The following is a 17,720-nucleotide window of genomic DNA, read 5'->3' as shown; positions in this document are numbered from 1 at the left end:
GGGAATTCTATGGTTTTGCTTTGCCCGTCCCCAAGGAAAAGGTTCTCTCTCCGCCTATGCATCAGTTTTAATGCATCTACAGAGCTATTATTATCATACGCCCCATAAAAGAGCGACCGGCCGCGCCCTGCGTGGTTTCCGCCGCGCGCTAACCGTTTGTCCCGCGCAATCGAGCTCCAGTAGCCATATGGCATTCAGTGTGCTTGGAAGTCGTGTAATGAAACTCTCGATTCTTCAGGTGTACAGCGTTAGTGCATAACGTTTAGTGATTATTGTGTATTTAGATAATGACTAGCAACAAATTCTCACCGTGTGAACGCGTGTAAATGTACAATACGTACATAAAAGGCAGAAGGTCGTGTGCGAAAACAAGACGAAAATTTAGAATAAAGTTTCCAAACAGACCTGTGCCTTCTGCCAAAACAATTAGACGACTCGCTAAAAGATTTAAAGAAACATGCTCAGTGAAGAATCGAAAATCAAGCAGAAAACGTAGTGTTCTTATGCGGAACGATTGTCAGTTTATTTCCAACAAGATTCCGCCACTGCTCATGCAGCTACCGTGTCAATGAGGGAATTGACGAATACGATTCGGATGATTTTTTAATTGTTCGGTACGAGACTAATCAGTAATAATTAAAGGCCTCCACGAAGCCCAGATATAACACCCTGTGACTTTTATTTATGGGGAACACTAAAAGGTAGGGTTTATAGGAAAAATCTTTATTCTGAGTGTAGATGAACTAAAAGAGTGTAGGCCTATACGAGAAGAAATCCAAGCTATCAATGATGTGGAACTTATTGTCTCCCAGTATCTACAAGTTGCAAAACTACGTATTATACCATAAGATATTATAGAATGGGAGTTAGCTCTAACTGCGTTAAACAAACTTTATCTCTAAGCTTCTAACTTGAGTAAAATATGATGTATCATAAAAGGACGCTTTTATAGGTTTTTTTTTTTAACAATAATGTATATTTTGAAGGTCTCCCGAAATAAAGATGTAACCAACAAAACTGTAATTCGTGTGTCAGGAGAAAGGAAAATAATTTCAGGGGCATATTTCATTAGGCCTATATTTACTGTCACAAACATTTGGTTAAACAAGAATTTTAATTTATCTCGCCACAGAAAATAATATTTTTTTAATAAATTATTTAAAATTACTTTTTCCACCTACATAACATACTTTTAAAATCTGATGTTACTTTTTATGTTACCGGTATTGCTCTTCTTCTCTAAGCAGCAAGGACATAAGGAGCAGAAATAAAGAATATTACACAATTTTGTTCATTAAGAAAGAATTCAAAAGCATAAGACAAATGTCTAGTGTATTGTTTTTAATGAAGAGGAGAAGGAAATAAAAAGTTACCGTACTGCACTGGGTAGTAGGCATCTGCTATCGTAACTGTTCACTAGCCTAAGCTTATATACCGGTACTGTATTTATATTCGAATTTCGAAGTGTCGTGAACAGAAGAAACTGTGCTCAGTGCAATACCATTTGTCCCGTTTCATATTTATTACTCACTGTTTTACCAGTTCCTTATTTTTCAAAGTGAAAGAAAGAACATGCAAAGAAAGAAAAAATACTGTGTACATAGACCTACTGTAGAGTATGCTGAACTTTGTTACACATTTACGCATGCAACAAAATGCTGCTAATTAGCAAAACTATGCCTTAACTTCATAAAATGTAGCTGAAATATGACACATCTTTTATGTTTTTTTTTCTTCTGCTACTACAGTTATATATTCAACATACACAGAAAGCATATATATATATATATATATATATATATATATATATATATATATATAGCTGTCATCTCCGTGCGAATCACATGAAAAGCAGACAGAATTATACAACGCAAGGCTGCCATAATTTTCGTCTTGGTAAGTAACTATATAACGTCATTGCTTGGCACCACTCAGGGCGTTGTACAAGCCAAACTAGCCACTCTATTTACTCTTTCTAGCTCGTTGATTATCCAAGATTGACAATGATGTCAGCAGTGTTGCCAACTCAGAATTCCATTTACCGCTGCACAAGCTTAAAAAAACCGCTAAACTGTACTTGAAAAACTCCAGATATTTCTTAACACATCACTTCTAAATTTTAAATACAAACTATACAGTTTTAGGAACTGGAGAATTTTATAAAAATGTAGACTAAATTATGGAAAGAGTATCACTTTGTAGGCTCTATGTTCTTTGTAAAATCGTATGGACATTTAAATCTGAATATTTTGCATTCAATATCACCTTACATCATTTACATCGAGCTTTCGAACTATCACCGGCAACTTCTTCCACCCAATCTTTCAACACATTACGTTTTTTTTTTCTTCACACATCTCTAAACTTTTGTACGTATGGAGTGTTACGCGGCATATTTCTTCAAAATTGAATGAAGTAGATCAAGAATAATATACTGGACACTTCGGAAACAATCACATTCACAATCACACCAGTCCGTTCGAAATCTGATTTCACACTGAGCTGGAGAAGTGCCTGCCAACAATGAGTCTGGTTTTAAGTTTTAATTGTCTGGGGTACATAAACTACAATGCGGAATGATAAATTAAATGATATATATATATATATATATATATATATATATATATATATATATATATATAATACAAGACGGCATTAAGATATAATATGGATGATATGAGGAGACAAAGAGGAAGGCAGAAAGTAGGAAAGCTGGAGAATGCTGAGTTTGCAGTGAAAGACCTGCCCATGTGCAGAACACTATGAATGAATGAATGAATGAATATGTTATCATAAATGAAAATAATAATTCACTTCATTATCTACTCTTTATGATTAAGCATATCAATTCATTTACAAAAACAATACCTACGTGATTAGACTAAGAGTTTAACGGATGTTGCATATCTTAATTTGTACAATAATGGATGAGGCAGGAAATGGACATGGTTGTTCGAAATCGAGTTATCTTGAAGCATTGATATTTAATACTCGCACAATTAAAGATTGTTATAATACCATATTAATCTCTGGTTTCTGATTAACCAAGTACATTTATACAGTAAAAGCAATATAACAGCTTTACAGAAAAAAAAAACTTAAAAATATCGTCTCCCTTTGCCGGAATCATCAACTATAAACAAATACTCTACAATGATAATACCGGAAAGTTCACGGTAATTGTAGCGAATGACTCGCCAGTGCTATCTAGCGGCAGGGATTGTAGGCAGCGAGGATGATGTGACGAATAGCGCGTTGAATTGTGTTTATGAGATTTGTTCTTCGACAAACACAAGATGTCCTAAGGATTATTCTCATTATAGTTGTAGCCTACACAATGTCAGTTAAATGTGGATATGTTTGTTCTATGTTTTGTAAAAATGTGCCTAGCAAAATATGCTGGATCTTTCTTCACATTTCCAAAAGATAGAGATTGGGAGTAGTCATATAAACACCAATAGAATGTTACTTTTTTTGTTATATGATGATGATGATGATGATGATTATTATTATTATTATTATTATTATTATTATTATTATTATTATTATTATTATTATTATTACTACTTCCGGTACTACAGTTATTTGCTTTTGTCCTTTAGGCATAGACAAATAAATCTTTTAGGTGTGCCATGTTCATATAGGTAAATAAACGCAGACAGACGTTTTAGTTAACGAGGTTTAATAGGGTGCGTCAGCTACTATCGCTATTTGCGTCCTTATCTAAACTTCTTTTAAAAAACAAAACACAAACAATATCATAAGTAAAATGCGAGCACTAACTAAAAACGCTGTCGACAGTTCTAGACGAAACGTTTAAAATCAGAGGGATAGAATATATTATGTACAAAATTCACAAAATATATTCAGATCAGTTTTGATTATCGGACTTCAATAATCATAATTCGAAACATGAGGGGTAAGTAAAAATAGAGTGTAATAAATTGGAAAAGTATACCGAAGTTTCAAATCAGTCGTAGAACTGTTAATTTTTAATACTCTATTTTTAATAACAGACTGAAGATAATAGTTATTCCTTCACAGAACTTAACAGCTCCTTCTTTCGAAAATATGAGTGAAAATCAAAGCACAATTAAAGAATCGCGAAGGTCCCAAATAAACATATTAGAGCTTGCATCGAGGAAGGTGCGGGTTTTCTGTTATTAGACGGAAACGACAGACCATACTATAGGGAAGACCAGGTAACTTGATACCCTAAGGGTGAAACCTAACCATTTTTCCCCCATTACTACAAATGCTAGTGGATTATGGTGATTTTCTAGTTTGAAGGTTGAATTTTCTTTTGCCAACTTCGTTTCGAATTTCGATACTGACAAATACTATAAATGGTAGTGATTTTGTAACCGGTATGTTGGCAGCTGAGGCAAATATCGACAATATTTGCCGGTACTGGAGTTCCATGAAATTAAAATTGTACTAGATTTCTCAGCCGGTTACTGGAAGATAGTGAAATTCGAACTTATTAATAATTAATTAATATTAGTATTAATATTAATACATAATAGTTATGTTATGTGTTGCGTTGTGGTTATAATTCAAGAATAGTCAGATAAGTACGAATGAATATAATATACTTGGGCGTGATAATGCACGTGGGTAATGGATAGAAATATTATTTCAAATTTTAATGAATTTCTTTCGTGTTTAGATTTTTATTACTATGTCAAAAAAATGAAATAGTGTTGCAGTGACTCCTCCAAGGAAGAAAATGTGTGGCATTCAGAGTACGCTTCAGAAATCTGTAGTTCACGTGTATAATGAGTTGAAGAAAGAAGATAATGAAGAAGGAATTATGCTAACGGAGACAGCAATTACAACCAGAATAGGACAATTATTAGGAGTAAGTATTCTTAAGCATACATTTCAAAGTGGTATTCAGTTTTAGGAGTTTGCACTAATAATTTCATGATTGTGGGCAAACAAAACAAATTTTTAGGTTAGGCCTAATGTTTAATCAAGTCAGTGATTTTCATATTGCCAAACTAAATACATTTAAGATACTGTAATACTGCAGTAGGTGATAGCTTAAATACATTTACAAATTAGACGAACAAGTAATCAAACAGCACGAAAGTAAATTTCCAGTTTTCTCTTTTGGTATTAAATTAACCGTTCAGATCACAATTTACATGCCACATCGGCCGAAGAAAATACAAGTCATATTGTAATTATTAACTTGATATTGCAGCAAATATTACATGAATGTTGGCCTGTTATGGTGCTTAAAAATAATTCAGTTTTATATAATAACTATATAACATACTCTATAAAGCATAGGAACGTTGACTCTGGCTGAATAATTTATTCATGACTGGTCTAAGTAATATTAAATATGGTGTTTCTTCAGAAAAGCTACCCCACCCAAAGTACTTGTTAAGATATAACACTCGAGAGGACGAGGACGCACTACTGGGAAACTAACCATTTCTCTTCGTCCTGGACCTCTCGCATGTTATATTGGTAATTAGTAACAAGTTTGAGGGAGGGACTACAACAATGCATTAGAATATACAGGTAAGTGTCAAAGGATTTTTGTGCTGAAAGTATTTGTGGCTGTGCACTAAAACCACGTGTTCATCACTATGTAAATATCACAGAAATCAATTAAACAAAATAAAATTATGCCTTCTTTGGTGTAGCTTTTCTGGAGAATTACCTAAATATTAGCCTACTTAAACCTATCGTAGACCCAACCTAACATGTTGATCATTTTCTATTCATATAGCTGTAAATGTTGGTATTATGCATGAATTTTATGATATAACAATTTTTAGAAGTATTATGTTATTGTTTGTTATTACAGCTTGGCTTAACTACAGCCACGAAAGTGATAAATTCACACAAGGGGACCCCACTCGTGACACCAGGAAAACATAGACTACGTAAACATCCAGTGACTGATGCTGATGATTTTACGAAAGATGCAATTGCGAGATTTATTTATGACAAGTTACATAAAGGTAGGGAAGTTACAGGAATTATTGTGTTGATTTATGCAATGTAATTCTGATATTAGTCATAGGCCTATGTATAAAAATATGGCATAATTTTCATTTACTGTTACAGGGAAGTACTAACAGCAGCAAAAGTTCTGGAACATATGAATGATGATTATGAAACATATTTATTTAGAGTATCCTTATCATCGGTGAAAAAAATTTTGAAAGAGATGAAATTTCTATGGAGCAAAGGGGATCCTTATACACATGTATGAGAAAGTGATGTTATTCGTTTTTAAGAGAATATATAAGAAATGTGGAGCGTGAGAACCCTAAACCCGTAGTATTCTTGGATGAGACTTGGATTTTTATGAATGGTAAATTTCAATGTATTGTGAGACATTGAGTGATTGAATTTTTTACTAACAAATAGATTAACACTTATGTGGAATATGAAATTGCAATTAATATAGGCTACTAGTAATGAATTCAGGTGGGAACAACATGTTTTGCAATTAATAGTTTCATATTATAACTAGAGGTTAGTTATAAAATTCTTGAACGGTTTTCCTGTCTTTAAAATTTTTGTGTCTCTTAGAGTGTCAATGTGAATTGCTTTTCTCTCTCTGTTTTTTTAAGTATGATCACCCACTTATTCATGAAATAAACCAGGTGAAGTTTCCAGTGACATGAATGGTGTTATTCATAGACCAACAAATGAGGGTGGAAGATTAGATGCCGGAACGAAAGGTGGATTTATACTCGGTAAGTTATATTGATTTATATTTTACATAAATTTGGCAAGAGTAATTTTTTAAATCAGGGTACAAAAATATAAAAATTGGTGACTAAATAAAAACGTGGGAAAGCCTTTCACCAAAGAGGATCTCATGTCATGTCATGTTATGTTATGTTTTATTTTCTTTATTTAAATGCTGTGAATTCATGTGACGTAATTATATGCCCAGGTATAATTTTTATTGCAGGTGCTGATTTAATTTTTTCATGCAATTGAAAGAAAAGTCAGGACTACCATAGTGCTATGAATAGCCCTGTAGTTGAGAAGTGGGTGCAAACACAGTTGTTGACCTGAGAACATTAGGGCAATGCGTTATTGTCATGGATAGTGCTGCATATCATAGCAGACTTGTGAAAAATCAGCCAACAACAAAATGGAGGAAAGAACAGCTACTGGTGATTGCAACTGAATATAATAGATTTGTTGTACTAAATGATAAGAGTTGTACTAAATGATAAGAGTTGATGGTGTGAAATCACCTTTTGATATTACATTGCAATATTAATTTCCATACTTTACAGTCATTATTATTATTATTATTATTATTATTATTATTATTATTATTATCTTTACTACTACTACTACTACTTATAGATGCTACTTTTTTCTTTCAGGTGAAATTGAATCTACATAAGAATCCTAAAACAACAGAGCCTTGCCAATTACTGTTCTGAAGCGGCCTTGTCTTATGTGTTGTGTCTATATACAATTAATTCTTTCAGTTTTTTTTCCCCTTTAATGTAATGAAGTTGTTGGTTGATTGATACCAAGTGTTCAGCAGTTGATGTCATTTGTTATCTTGCACTCCAATATTTAACCAGATGATTGAAAGCTGTGTAAAGTTAAACAGTCAAGACAATGATCCATATCTTCATTGAGATTTCAGAAATGGCATGGGGAGATTCTGAAATATCAGTTCTTTGTAAATATTTGAGACAATCATGGCCTGTGATAATATGAGTACTGCCACTGTAGATTTTCATAGAAGTTCAGTTATTAAATTAGGTGTATTATTTTTACTATGTATTGTACTATATTTTTGTTTCGCTTAATTGATGAATTATATATGCTGTAAATTGAATAGTAGACTGTAGGTCTATAGCTTAACTGATGAATTGTATGTGCTGTAAATTAAATAGTAGGCTGTATACCACAAGTGATGAATTGTTTATGCTTGTAATGTGAAGTAATTTGCATGATATTTATTATCAGTTTCTGTATATTTCAACTGATTGAATTGTTTATACTTTTAAATTGAATTAACTTGCTTGCTATGTATTATATTTTATAGCTTAACTGATGAATAATTGTTTAGGTTTGTCAATTTAATAATCTGAGTGCCATGTACTTCATATTTTTAGTGGAGCCACCAATGTAGCTTAGTCGGTAGACTCGTTGGCCTGCAAATTCAGAGCTGCACTCGAGGGTAGTTTGGATCCCCCATTTGGTCTGATTAGTTGGTTTCTTCTGAGGATTTTCCTCCATCGTGGAGCAGACGCCGGATGGCCTATTGCAATTTTTTCATTTGCTTTAGAATCATTCCGATTTTTGTTACCACATTGTCATGTTCTGATCTTGTTATTCTTTTAACAGTGTGGTAAGATGCAGGTATAGATAACCTTACAGTAATTTTGCTACCTTTCAGCTACCTCATTACCTCCCACTCCATAAAGTTCATGGATCCACGGAACTACCAGTCGTCGATGTAATTCGACCATTTTGCTTAAAATATTAAAACACTGTAAAATATTGAGATTTCATGCTGTTACGTCCATTACTGCAGCAAGAACATCTGATTTTGAATCTGATAGTATGACAGCCTTCTCAGATTTATGAAGTCGATACTGGAGATTTTGTAAGCTTAAAAGTGTATCTAAATTTTCACTATCAAAATTAGTCAGTGTTTGAAGTTAGTTAGTTAGTTAGTTAGTTAGTGGCGTTTAAAAAGGACGCGTCAGCTACTATGGCTATTTGCGCCCTTATCTAAAATCTTTCACTAAACACAAACACAATACAATAACCAGAATGTTTAAAAAGCTAAAAAGCGTTGTCACGGTTAAAATGGGGCAAACAAGTGTTTGAATATAATTCCCTGTAAAAGGGAATATACTGGTATTGTACTACAACACCACTACATCTATGGCTTGGTAAACAGGATCCATCTATAAAAAATACTGTATGTAGTCACTCACTGACCAGATCATTTATCGTTTCTAATGATTTTTAAAATGTCTGGAGAAGTATCACATTTCTTAACATCATCTGTTAAAGTTAACTTATATACTATTCATTTTGAAATAACTTGGGATTGTGTTTTATTAGTAATTGAGCAAGTTTGAGTTCTCCAAGTAGAGTCAAAAAGTCTGTTGGGATTTTGGCTCAGTTTATTAATATTTGTGGACTGTGATTTTTTGTTCTAGACAACCATATTATCTGCAAATGATGAGATTATCATAAGATCTATTTCTTTAGTTAGACCATCGACATTAATATTGGAAAATGTATTCCTGAAAACAACAATGTGGGAAGCCCAGATGAATCTGTCTCTATTTACATATTTGTGACAATGAATCAAATAATCAAGTCACTGACCCAGTGTAACACTTTATCATGGACACCCTAAGTTTGCAATTTCTTAAGTGATTTATATCTACAGAGCCATATGATCCTTGAAAATAAATTAAAATTGTTAAGTTGTTTTGTTTTCTGTTTAAAATATCTTTAATATCTTGACTAAAATTTAAAATCTGTCCATTTGTTGAATGCAATTCTCTAATGTCAACCCAATAAAATGAAAGTTAGTTACTAGATTCCAGGAACCAATTCAATCTATGAAATCATCTCTTCCATAATTTTGGCTATCATACTAGTAAGTGGTATCTGTCGATAACTCGAAAAGATATTAGTTGAATAATTGCTTTTCAAAATTGATGTTATGATAGATTTTCTCCAGACAGATATTGTATTTTAGATGAGATTACAAGATAAAAGTAGTGAGTTTGCTTGTTTGCCAACATGTTTAAGAAAATCAGCATGTGTATTGTCTGGACTTGGAGATGTTTTGGGTCTTATGTTATTAAATTAATAGTAATATTCAGTTCTTGATTAAATATTGTTATATAAAGTAGATAGTAGATTTAATATTTCTTTCAGTTTTTCCTTAATAGTCTGACGTACACAGATAAAACTAACAACCACACCACCAACTAATCTAATAGAAATTAAAATATAATTAAATGTAGAAAAAGTAATTAAAATTATAAATACACGTAATAAACCATAACCCCCTAATTTCAACAATATACTATTTTATTCCCTTTTACAGCTTGTAGATAATTATTAATTATAGTTATTACTTATTAGCATAATATTTATTGAACTTATTGGCTATTTCACTTCGTTTGAAAGAAGTTATTGTGTACAAAAAGCATTTTTTGATGATCGTTTCATGCTGTATGTTGTGTATAAATCTATGATTTCTGGCCATCTGTTCTGTGTAATCCATCTTTTGTATAGAATTAATAAAATATTCTTTTGGTAGTAATTATTTTATTAATTGAGTATTTAATTATCACCAGCTCACATTTCTTGAATCATTTGCTTTTTCTTATTTAAATTTAGGACACAAGAGCCAAAAAGAGACTTCACAGTTATGTATCATACATTTTTTCAATGACAGACGTGGAGTTGCAGAAATAATAAGTGTAAGTGTAGCATTATTAAGCAATTTACAAACAAATGAAATCTTTAAAAAGGTATCTAGAAGTGAAATTACTTATGGCTTTTAAGGACCAAAATTATTTTTGTAAGTTGATTTATTATTATTTCAGTTTTAGCATAGTTGTATTATCCATTTCCTTACTAATTTCAAAAGATAATCAGAAGTTCATTCGAATTCCAACCAAAAGTCAATTGGTTATTAATTTATCTACCTTTAGGAAGTACAGTATATGTACGCTGGAATCTTTGAAGTGAAGTGACAATAATTTAATTGGTCTTGGAACAGATTTGATTCTTGAATATTATATACTATACTTTGTTGTATATTTACGTCTAGTAACCTATTAATGCTAATACTAATACTAATGTAAAGGAATAAAAGAATAGAACATAGCAATACATTTCTCATTATTATTGAAACTATTTAGAATAACCTTCCAACATTAAGGTAAAGTACGGTGAGTAAAGAAGTCATTCAGTACATAGGATCGTGATTTTACTACATGTGGTGATATCTGGTAACAGTTGGCAACACTGACAAGGCGGAAATATTTGCTGTTTGGGAACTGAACTTACGTGATCCTCACTATACCACAGTCTACTATATACAGTCACGAAGCTTGAGTTTTGAGGGTGCTAGAAACAATAGACTGTGACGGTACTATTTTGCATTGTCTGTAATGAGGCGATATTAGCGATCCTAGTGGTGAGTAACTATCTAATGTTTGCATATTTACTACGTATTGAGCTTCGTGACTGTATATACTAGACTGTGATACTACTCCATCGTGTAATTAGATAGTGCATTAGCAATGACATATTCTCTGTGTTAACTGAAACAGTTACTAAACTGCATAAATATACTTTACATTGTTCATATAAAACACAGTTTCTTTATAGTTTCTCCGTATAAAAAATTGAAAATCTTTACTTTTTTTTTATCCAAATTGTGTGTCTTGGGATGCGTAACATAAAAATGTGAATTGTTGATTTTGTGAAGAAAGTGGACTCATGTTTTTTCATAATAAGTGATTCAGGTAGTTATTCGGACAAATAATTTGGCTAGTCCTATATTTTAAAGGCATTATTAATATTTCACTAAATTAAGAATATTTTTTTACCATGTAAGAAATCCTAAAAGATAAAAACTGGCTCAAGCGGAAATGACAGCTCTAAACAGAGCAAGTCCAAATGCCGATTTAAGTAAAATTGTTAAAGATGATGAATTCATTAGTCACAAGTGTGCTTAAAAAGGACATGAGGAAACGATAAAGTTTTGCCGTAATGTTCACTTCAAGACAAAAGATTTCTAAGAAGAAAATTTTGTTTACCAACAGTTAGATCTCTAACTAATTGACTTCATGAATTTGATATAGGCCCGGTATAAATTGCACTATTCTATAATTAATTATTAAAAATAAAATCCGATATTTTACCATTGAATGAAAAAGTTAACTATTATTGTTGAAGACAAAATGTCTTTGAAGGAAAACATAACTTATAATGCTAAAACAGACACTTTGAGGGATTCATTGAATTAGGTATAGATAGGCATAATCAACAAACTTCAACTGACGTAAAAATTTCAAACCAACCACTGGTTTTCATTATTCGAAGAATGTACAAAATTTTAAAGCAAACTACGTATAAGTTATTTTCTATCAAAACAAACAATACTTACTTACTTACTTACTTATGGCTTTTAAGGAGACCGGAGGTTCATTGCCGCCCTCACATAAGCCCGCCATCGGTCCCTATCCTGAGCAAGATTAACCCAGTCTCTATCATCATATCCCACCTCCCTCAAATCCATTTAAATATTATCCTCCCATCTACGTCTCGGCCTCCCCAAAGGTCTTATTCCCTCCGGCCTCCCAATTAACACTCTATATGCATTTCTGGATTCGCCCATACGTGCTACATGCTCTGCTCATCTCAAACGTCTGGATTTAATGTTCCTAATTATATCAGGTGAAGAATACAATACGTGCAGTCAAAACAAACAATGCCTGCAGAAATTTTAAAATCACAATTGCTTGATGTAAAAGATAAAATACAAGATACAGGCTTTATCCCTAAAGCAGCGACTGTGCCAGTATCTTCACTGACAAATATTTTAATGTGCTAATAAAATTGTTATATCAAAAATAGAATGGTTAACCATTAGCCAAGGAACGAAATACGCGATGAAAGTTTCTAAAGTCATCCACAACTAAATCATAAATACATCTGAAAATACGATAATTGTGTCATTTCATTTCTATTCCAATAACTTTGTAATTTCTTATTAATTTAAAATGTTGTGAACCTTGTGACTCTAAATAAAACTATTGATTTGCATTTTTATTGACATCAGATGAACACCTCTCCGTTTTTCGTCATGTAACCTAGCACGCCGCAATGAGTGTATAGACAATCCAAGCCGCTAGATAGCAGCACAGTCACTTTTCGCCGCCGCTTGCAATGCTAAACAGGCAAGCTTTCCAGTATTATTGTTGTAGAGTATTTGCTATAAACCAAAACGCTAAATAAATAGCTAGCCGCTGACTGTAAAATTCTGTAGCTGACCATAGTCCTGAAAACACCAGATTTAGCTACAAAACCGCTGACTTGGCAACACTGGATGTCAGAGTATCTGAGCTCAAAATATGTCATGACCTTTGTGTGATTATTGCTTATTGTAGTTTTTTTTTAATTTTTCAGAAATTTAATCCTACAAATACTATATGTACCAGGCCACTGTTGGGCCGTTGCCTATTATTTTATTGTGTGTTTTGTCTTATTATGAAAAGTCATTAGTTCTTAAGACTGACGACAGATGGATTTTGGAAGATAGGATAATAATGTAGGAAAATTTACATTGCTCTGGAAACTACTATTTTTCCGCATATCCTTGGATGCCGAGCTTCAAAATGAGGGGTCATTAATTAAAATGCGTTCAGCCGTTTCCCCGTAATTTCCATTACCATTTCAAATTATATATAAAGAAGAAGAAGAAGAAGAAATTCAACATTTCAAGTGTGCTGAACTAGCAAGGGTAGCACAGATTGCCAAGTGGCCGTGAATTTGTGGAAATGGAGAACAGTTAGAAATAATGGAGTGTAATATAATTTGCTTTTAGTTAACCGGTGCGAATGACATATTAAACATGACGTTAAATTTCAGTAGTATATGTCGTCTTTGTCTAGGACAGAAGGATGTGTTAATGCCTCTTTTTGGCGAAGATGAATCGCTTCCTGCACGAATTATGACATTCGCTCCTGTTATTAAGGTTATTATCGTTTGTTTACAAATGCGAATATTTAATACTATTTGAATAAGTGGTTATATTAACAGGTTTGTAATAAACACTAAACAAATGCGTTAGGTAAATTTATGTGCAATTTTAAAATTCGAAATTTTAAATTTACATTTTCTGTCTTTTAGTGTCATTTTTTACTTTTACGTTTGAGTTTACAGAGTTCACTTTTAATTTTTGTTTTTCAGGTTGTTTTAACTACTAGAGTGATATTCTTTGCGACTCAGGATGTTATTTGCGTAATATGTATATTATATCTACAGTCTTTATAGTAAACCTTAACAGTGTATTGTTAGAATAAAATATCGTAATTTTATTTACTTTAACGGCACCATGAGCTTACCATATGTGGCACATACTGTATTAGTGTAGCACTTTGTCGTAGGAATCATGTTGCACTGTTTTTATTCTCTGCCGGTGTGTATTTCTGCAAATATTGCGAGTTAAAGGCTAGGTTAGGTTGGATTAGAGGGAAGGGGATAGGTAAGTAACTTGAGATCGAGGAATATGATGAGGTTAGAGTGGGTTAGATGAGAGGATAGTTAAGTAATAAGAGACCGAGGACTGTGACAAGATAGAGTGATTAGATGAGGGGATAGGTAAAATAATAATATGAGGCTGAGGAATGTTACAAGTTTAGGCTAGATAAGAGAATATGGAAGTGACTTGAGGCTGAGGAATGTGAAAGGTTAGAGTATGTTAGATGAGGAGATAGTTAAGTGACAGGAAAGTGAGGACTGTGACAAGGTTAGTCACAGATGTCGCTACTGTCTCCACACATCTGGCCACATTTGGTGTCGCTAAAGTAAAATAGTGTAGAAGTTAAGATACTTAATGTTAAATTATCAATAGAAAATTCACAGTTAAAAGCAGGCCTAGTCTGTAAGTCTTAAGGAGATACATTGCAATAATTCTTTACAATCATTTTCATATGGGAAGTGAAAACGAAACAGCCAGCGAAACAAAAATACTTATATTCTCTCTGTCTTGCTAAAAAATAGGAAGCGTACAGGTATTTTAAAAATATATTAATGTTAATTGCCTGATATTTTAATCTATGTTAGTGTTACTGTTACCTTTCTTACTCATGGCACACTCTAAACAGGCACACTCAACACGTCACACCAAAATGTTAATCCCCTCAAAAATATATGATGTGACTCTCTTAATGTAATTACGTAATGTAATCAAATTTACTATCATCATCATCATCATCATCGTCATCGTCAAACAGAAATCGACTCTTGCATTTATTAACAATTTATGAACTTTAATTCACTGTAGAAAGTACACATTTCTATTACTAATATTAAAGTAAATAACTCTACTCATACTTTCAATATGATACTTAAACCTGCTTAGCTGCACACAGGTGGCTGATCTGTGGTGGAATTGTTGACAGTGCAAACCTAATTTCTTCATCGATGGATTTCAGTTAACATTGAGAAGCCCAGTTCAGACATATATGTAGTTGAAAATGACAATAACATATTAACTTTTACTACTTCATGCATCATAATTTTCAAAGGAGATGACAAAGACTTAGGCTAGCAACAATGACTTCGCGTTGAATGAGACAATGTTCACTCCATATAATATGATAATACTTCACGTACTTTAGCCACGAAACCTTTCATAAAAACGGCTCCATCTGTAAAACGCTAATGCAATCCTCGCATGTTAATTCATTACGGACCACATATTCATTAGTTGTACGAAGTATTTCTTCACCGGTTGCTTGCTCTCTGCACGAAAAAAAAAAATGCAATTACATCCCCATGAATGTACCGAATGTAGAAAAGAAGTTGGGTGTGACTGCTAATTTCTGATCTGAAGTGAGACCTTCTGACCGTTCTTTATTTTCTCCTTCATAATGTCTTGGATGTCACTGGACATGTCACTAACTCGGCGGCTAATTGTGTCACAAGAGAGAGGAATTTAATTTTAATTAATTTTATTAATTTCTTACAATAATAAGTAAAAGTTCGCATCACACCTTTTACCTTATGGAGGCACACCGGTTGCAGAACACTGATTTATGTAACTGTTTGACACACTTCATCCGTTTTGTCATTGTTACTGTCATCTTTGTCATTATGCAGTTTGTCATTGTCCTTGTCATCAGAGTCTTGTAATGTTTTGTTATAGGTTCAAAAATTCTTCACGTCTGATCTAATGAGTGCCCCAGCCTCAGAACAAGATTCTGTTCGCTGCTGTGGAGTAACAGTTAACATGTCTGATCATGAAACTAGCGGGCCTGGGTTCAAATCCTGGTTGGGACTAGTTACCTGGTTGAGGTTCTTTCTGGGGTTGTCCCTCAACTCATTAAGAGCAAATGCTGGGTAACTTTTGTTGTTTGGCCCTGGACTCATCTTGCTAGTATTGTCACCTTCATCTCATTCAAATGCCAAATAACCGAAGTGTCGTAAAATAAGCAATTAAAAAAAAATCTTATTCATAATCTGCAAAATATATAGACAGGGTATCCCATTTATCTTGCACACCCAAAATAAAATTTTTCTTAACTACCAAATGAAAAATTGTTTCAAACAAAAGTTGTTTTTTACAATGGGGAATTAATACTATGGGCATATCTTCTTTGTAAACCTTATTTATAAAGGAGATACGAGTAATGACTTTCTTTCTTCAAATGGCAACATGCACTTTTTACTCAAGAAATCATTTAACCTCCTGAAGGCCTGTTCAAAAATGTATCACAGTGCATTCTAATACACAAAACATTGAGGGCTGCAAAATAATATGGCGTTCATAGTGTACATACTTACTGGAAGTTCGAAGTAAATAGAACTTTGTAGCACTTTCAAACATAGGCCTACTATAGCTAGACCACTTAGAAAATGCAGCTATGGCGGAAACCTAAATCATTTCCTTCTCCCACACTCGCTGTGTGTTCCCCTCTGTGCATTCCCCAACGTCGATCACCAATCGGAATGTGTTTAACCGAAGTTGGCGATACTAGGCTGCTATTATCGTGACTCTCTTTGGATTACGTTGTTTACTTCAGATTCAACCATACACTTCTGGTCAAAATATTTGTCCTCTATTTTCTGCACATGCTCACATAATTCCTCTATTTTTCGGGGGAATATTCCTTCATAGGTTTATGATCAAACAATATTTCTCACGTAAAGACATGCCAATAGTCTGGTTAGACCTATAACTTAAACACACATCACTGTTACTAGTATTCATTTATTTATTTTATACTACCACTTCACTTCACTTTGGCGCAACTGTACTCCCTACGAACTGGCTGTGAAACCAGGTGGCCCGGGTTCGAATCCCGGTCGGGGCAAGTTACCTGGTTGAGGTTTTTTCCGGGGCTTTCCCTCAACCCAATATGAGCAAATGCTGGGTAACTTTCGGTGCTGGACCCCGGACTCATTTCACCGGCATTATCACCTTCATATCATTCAGATGCTAAATAACCTAGATGTTGATACAGCGTCGTAAAATAATCCAATAAAAAAAAAATAAAAAAAAAAACGAACTCAGCATTCGCCATGAACAAGAACTGTGGGAGGGGAGATTAGCGCATGCACATTACAACTGCATTTACAAAGTGGTATCCCTATAGTAAAACAACATTTATATGTCCTGCTCCAAGTGGTGACCATTGGAATAAATGCATAAATACAATCTTAGAATGAATGACTCCATAGATCGAATCGATCTAGTGTTGCCTACTGAATGGATATGTTCAAGCATGAGTAATATGTTGCTCCATGCTCTCTGGTGTTGCTGAAACATTTCGATAGACAGCATCCTTCACATCTCTGAAGAATAAAAGTATAGTTGCATAAGGTCAAAAGAACGAGCAAGCCAACTAATTGGTCTATCACATGCAACCCACCTACCAGGATATTTCGGGTAGAACACTATGGGTTCTTAAGGTGTTATGTGCTGGGCATCCATCATGCCA

At 33.4% G+C, this 17,720-nt stretch overlaps 1 protein-coding gene and 1 long non-coding RNA gene across 2 annotated transcripts in view; both read left to right on the top strand.

Annotated features, from left to right (window-relative positions):
- The first annotated feature begins 5,222 nt into the window (after positions 1-5,222).
- LOC138701952 (uncharacterized) lies at positions 5,223-10,298 on the top strand. Its single transcript, XR_011332733.1, has 3 exons — positions 5,223-5,981; positions 6,088-6,337; positions 6,600-10,298. It is a non-coding gene; the product is annotated as an uncharacterized lncRNA (long non-coding RNA).
- A 3,233-nt stretch (positions 10,299-13,531) lies between these two features.
- LOC138701944 (zinc finger protein 37 homolog) overlaps positions 13,532-17,720 on the top strand; it is a 49,222-nt gene continuing 45,033 nt past the window's right edge. Inside the window, exon 1 of the mRNA XM_069829322.1 lies at positions 13,532-13,750. Within this exon, the coding sequence (XP_069685423.1) occupies positions 13,628-13,750 (123 nt within the window). The 5' untranslated portion in view covers positions 13,532-13,627. The remainder of the gene's footprint in view (positions 13,751-17,720) is intronic.

Source organism: Periplaneta americana, chromosome 1 (genome assembly GCF_040183065.1).
Source record: "Periplaneta americana isolate PAMFEO1 chromosome 1, P.americana_PAMFEO1_priV1, whole genome shotgun sequence".
Taxonomy (NCBI): domain Eukaryota; kingdom Metazoa; phylum Arthropoda; class Insecta; order Blattodea; family Blattidae; genus Periplaneta; species Periplaneta americana.
The sequence above is the reverse complement of the archived record's forward strand: the minus strand, read 5'-3'. Positions and strand labels throughout refer to the sequence as shown.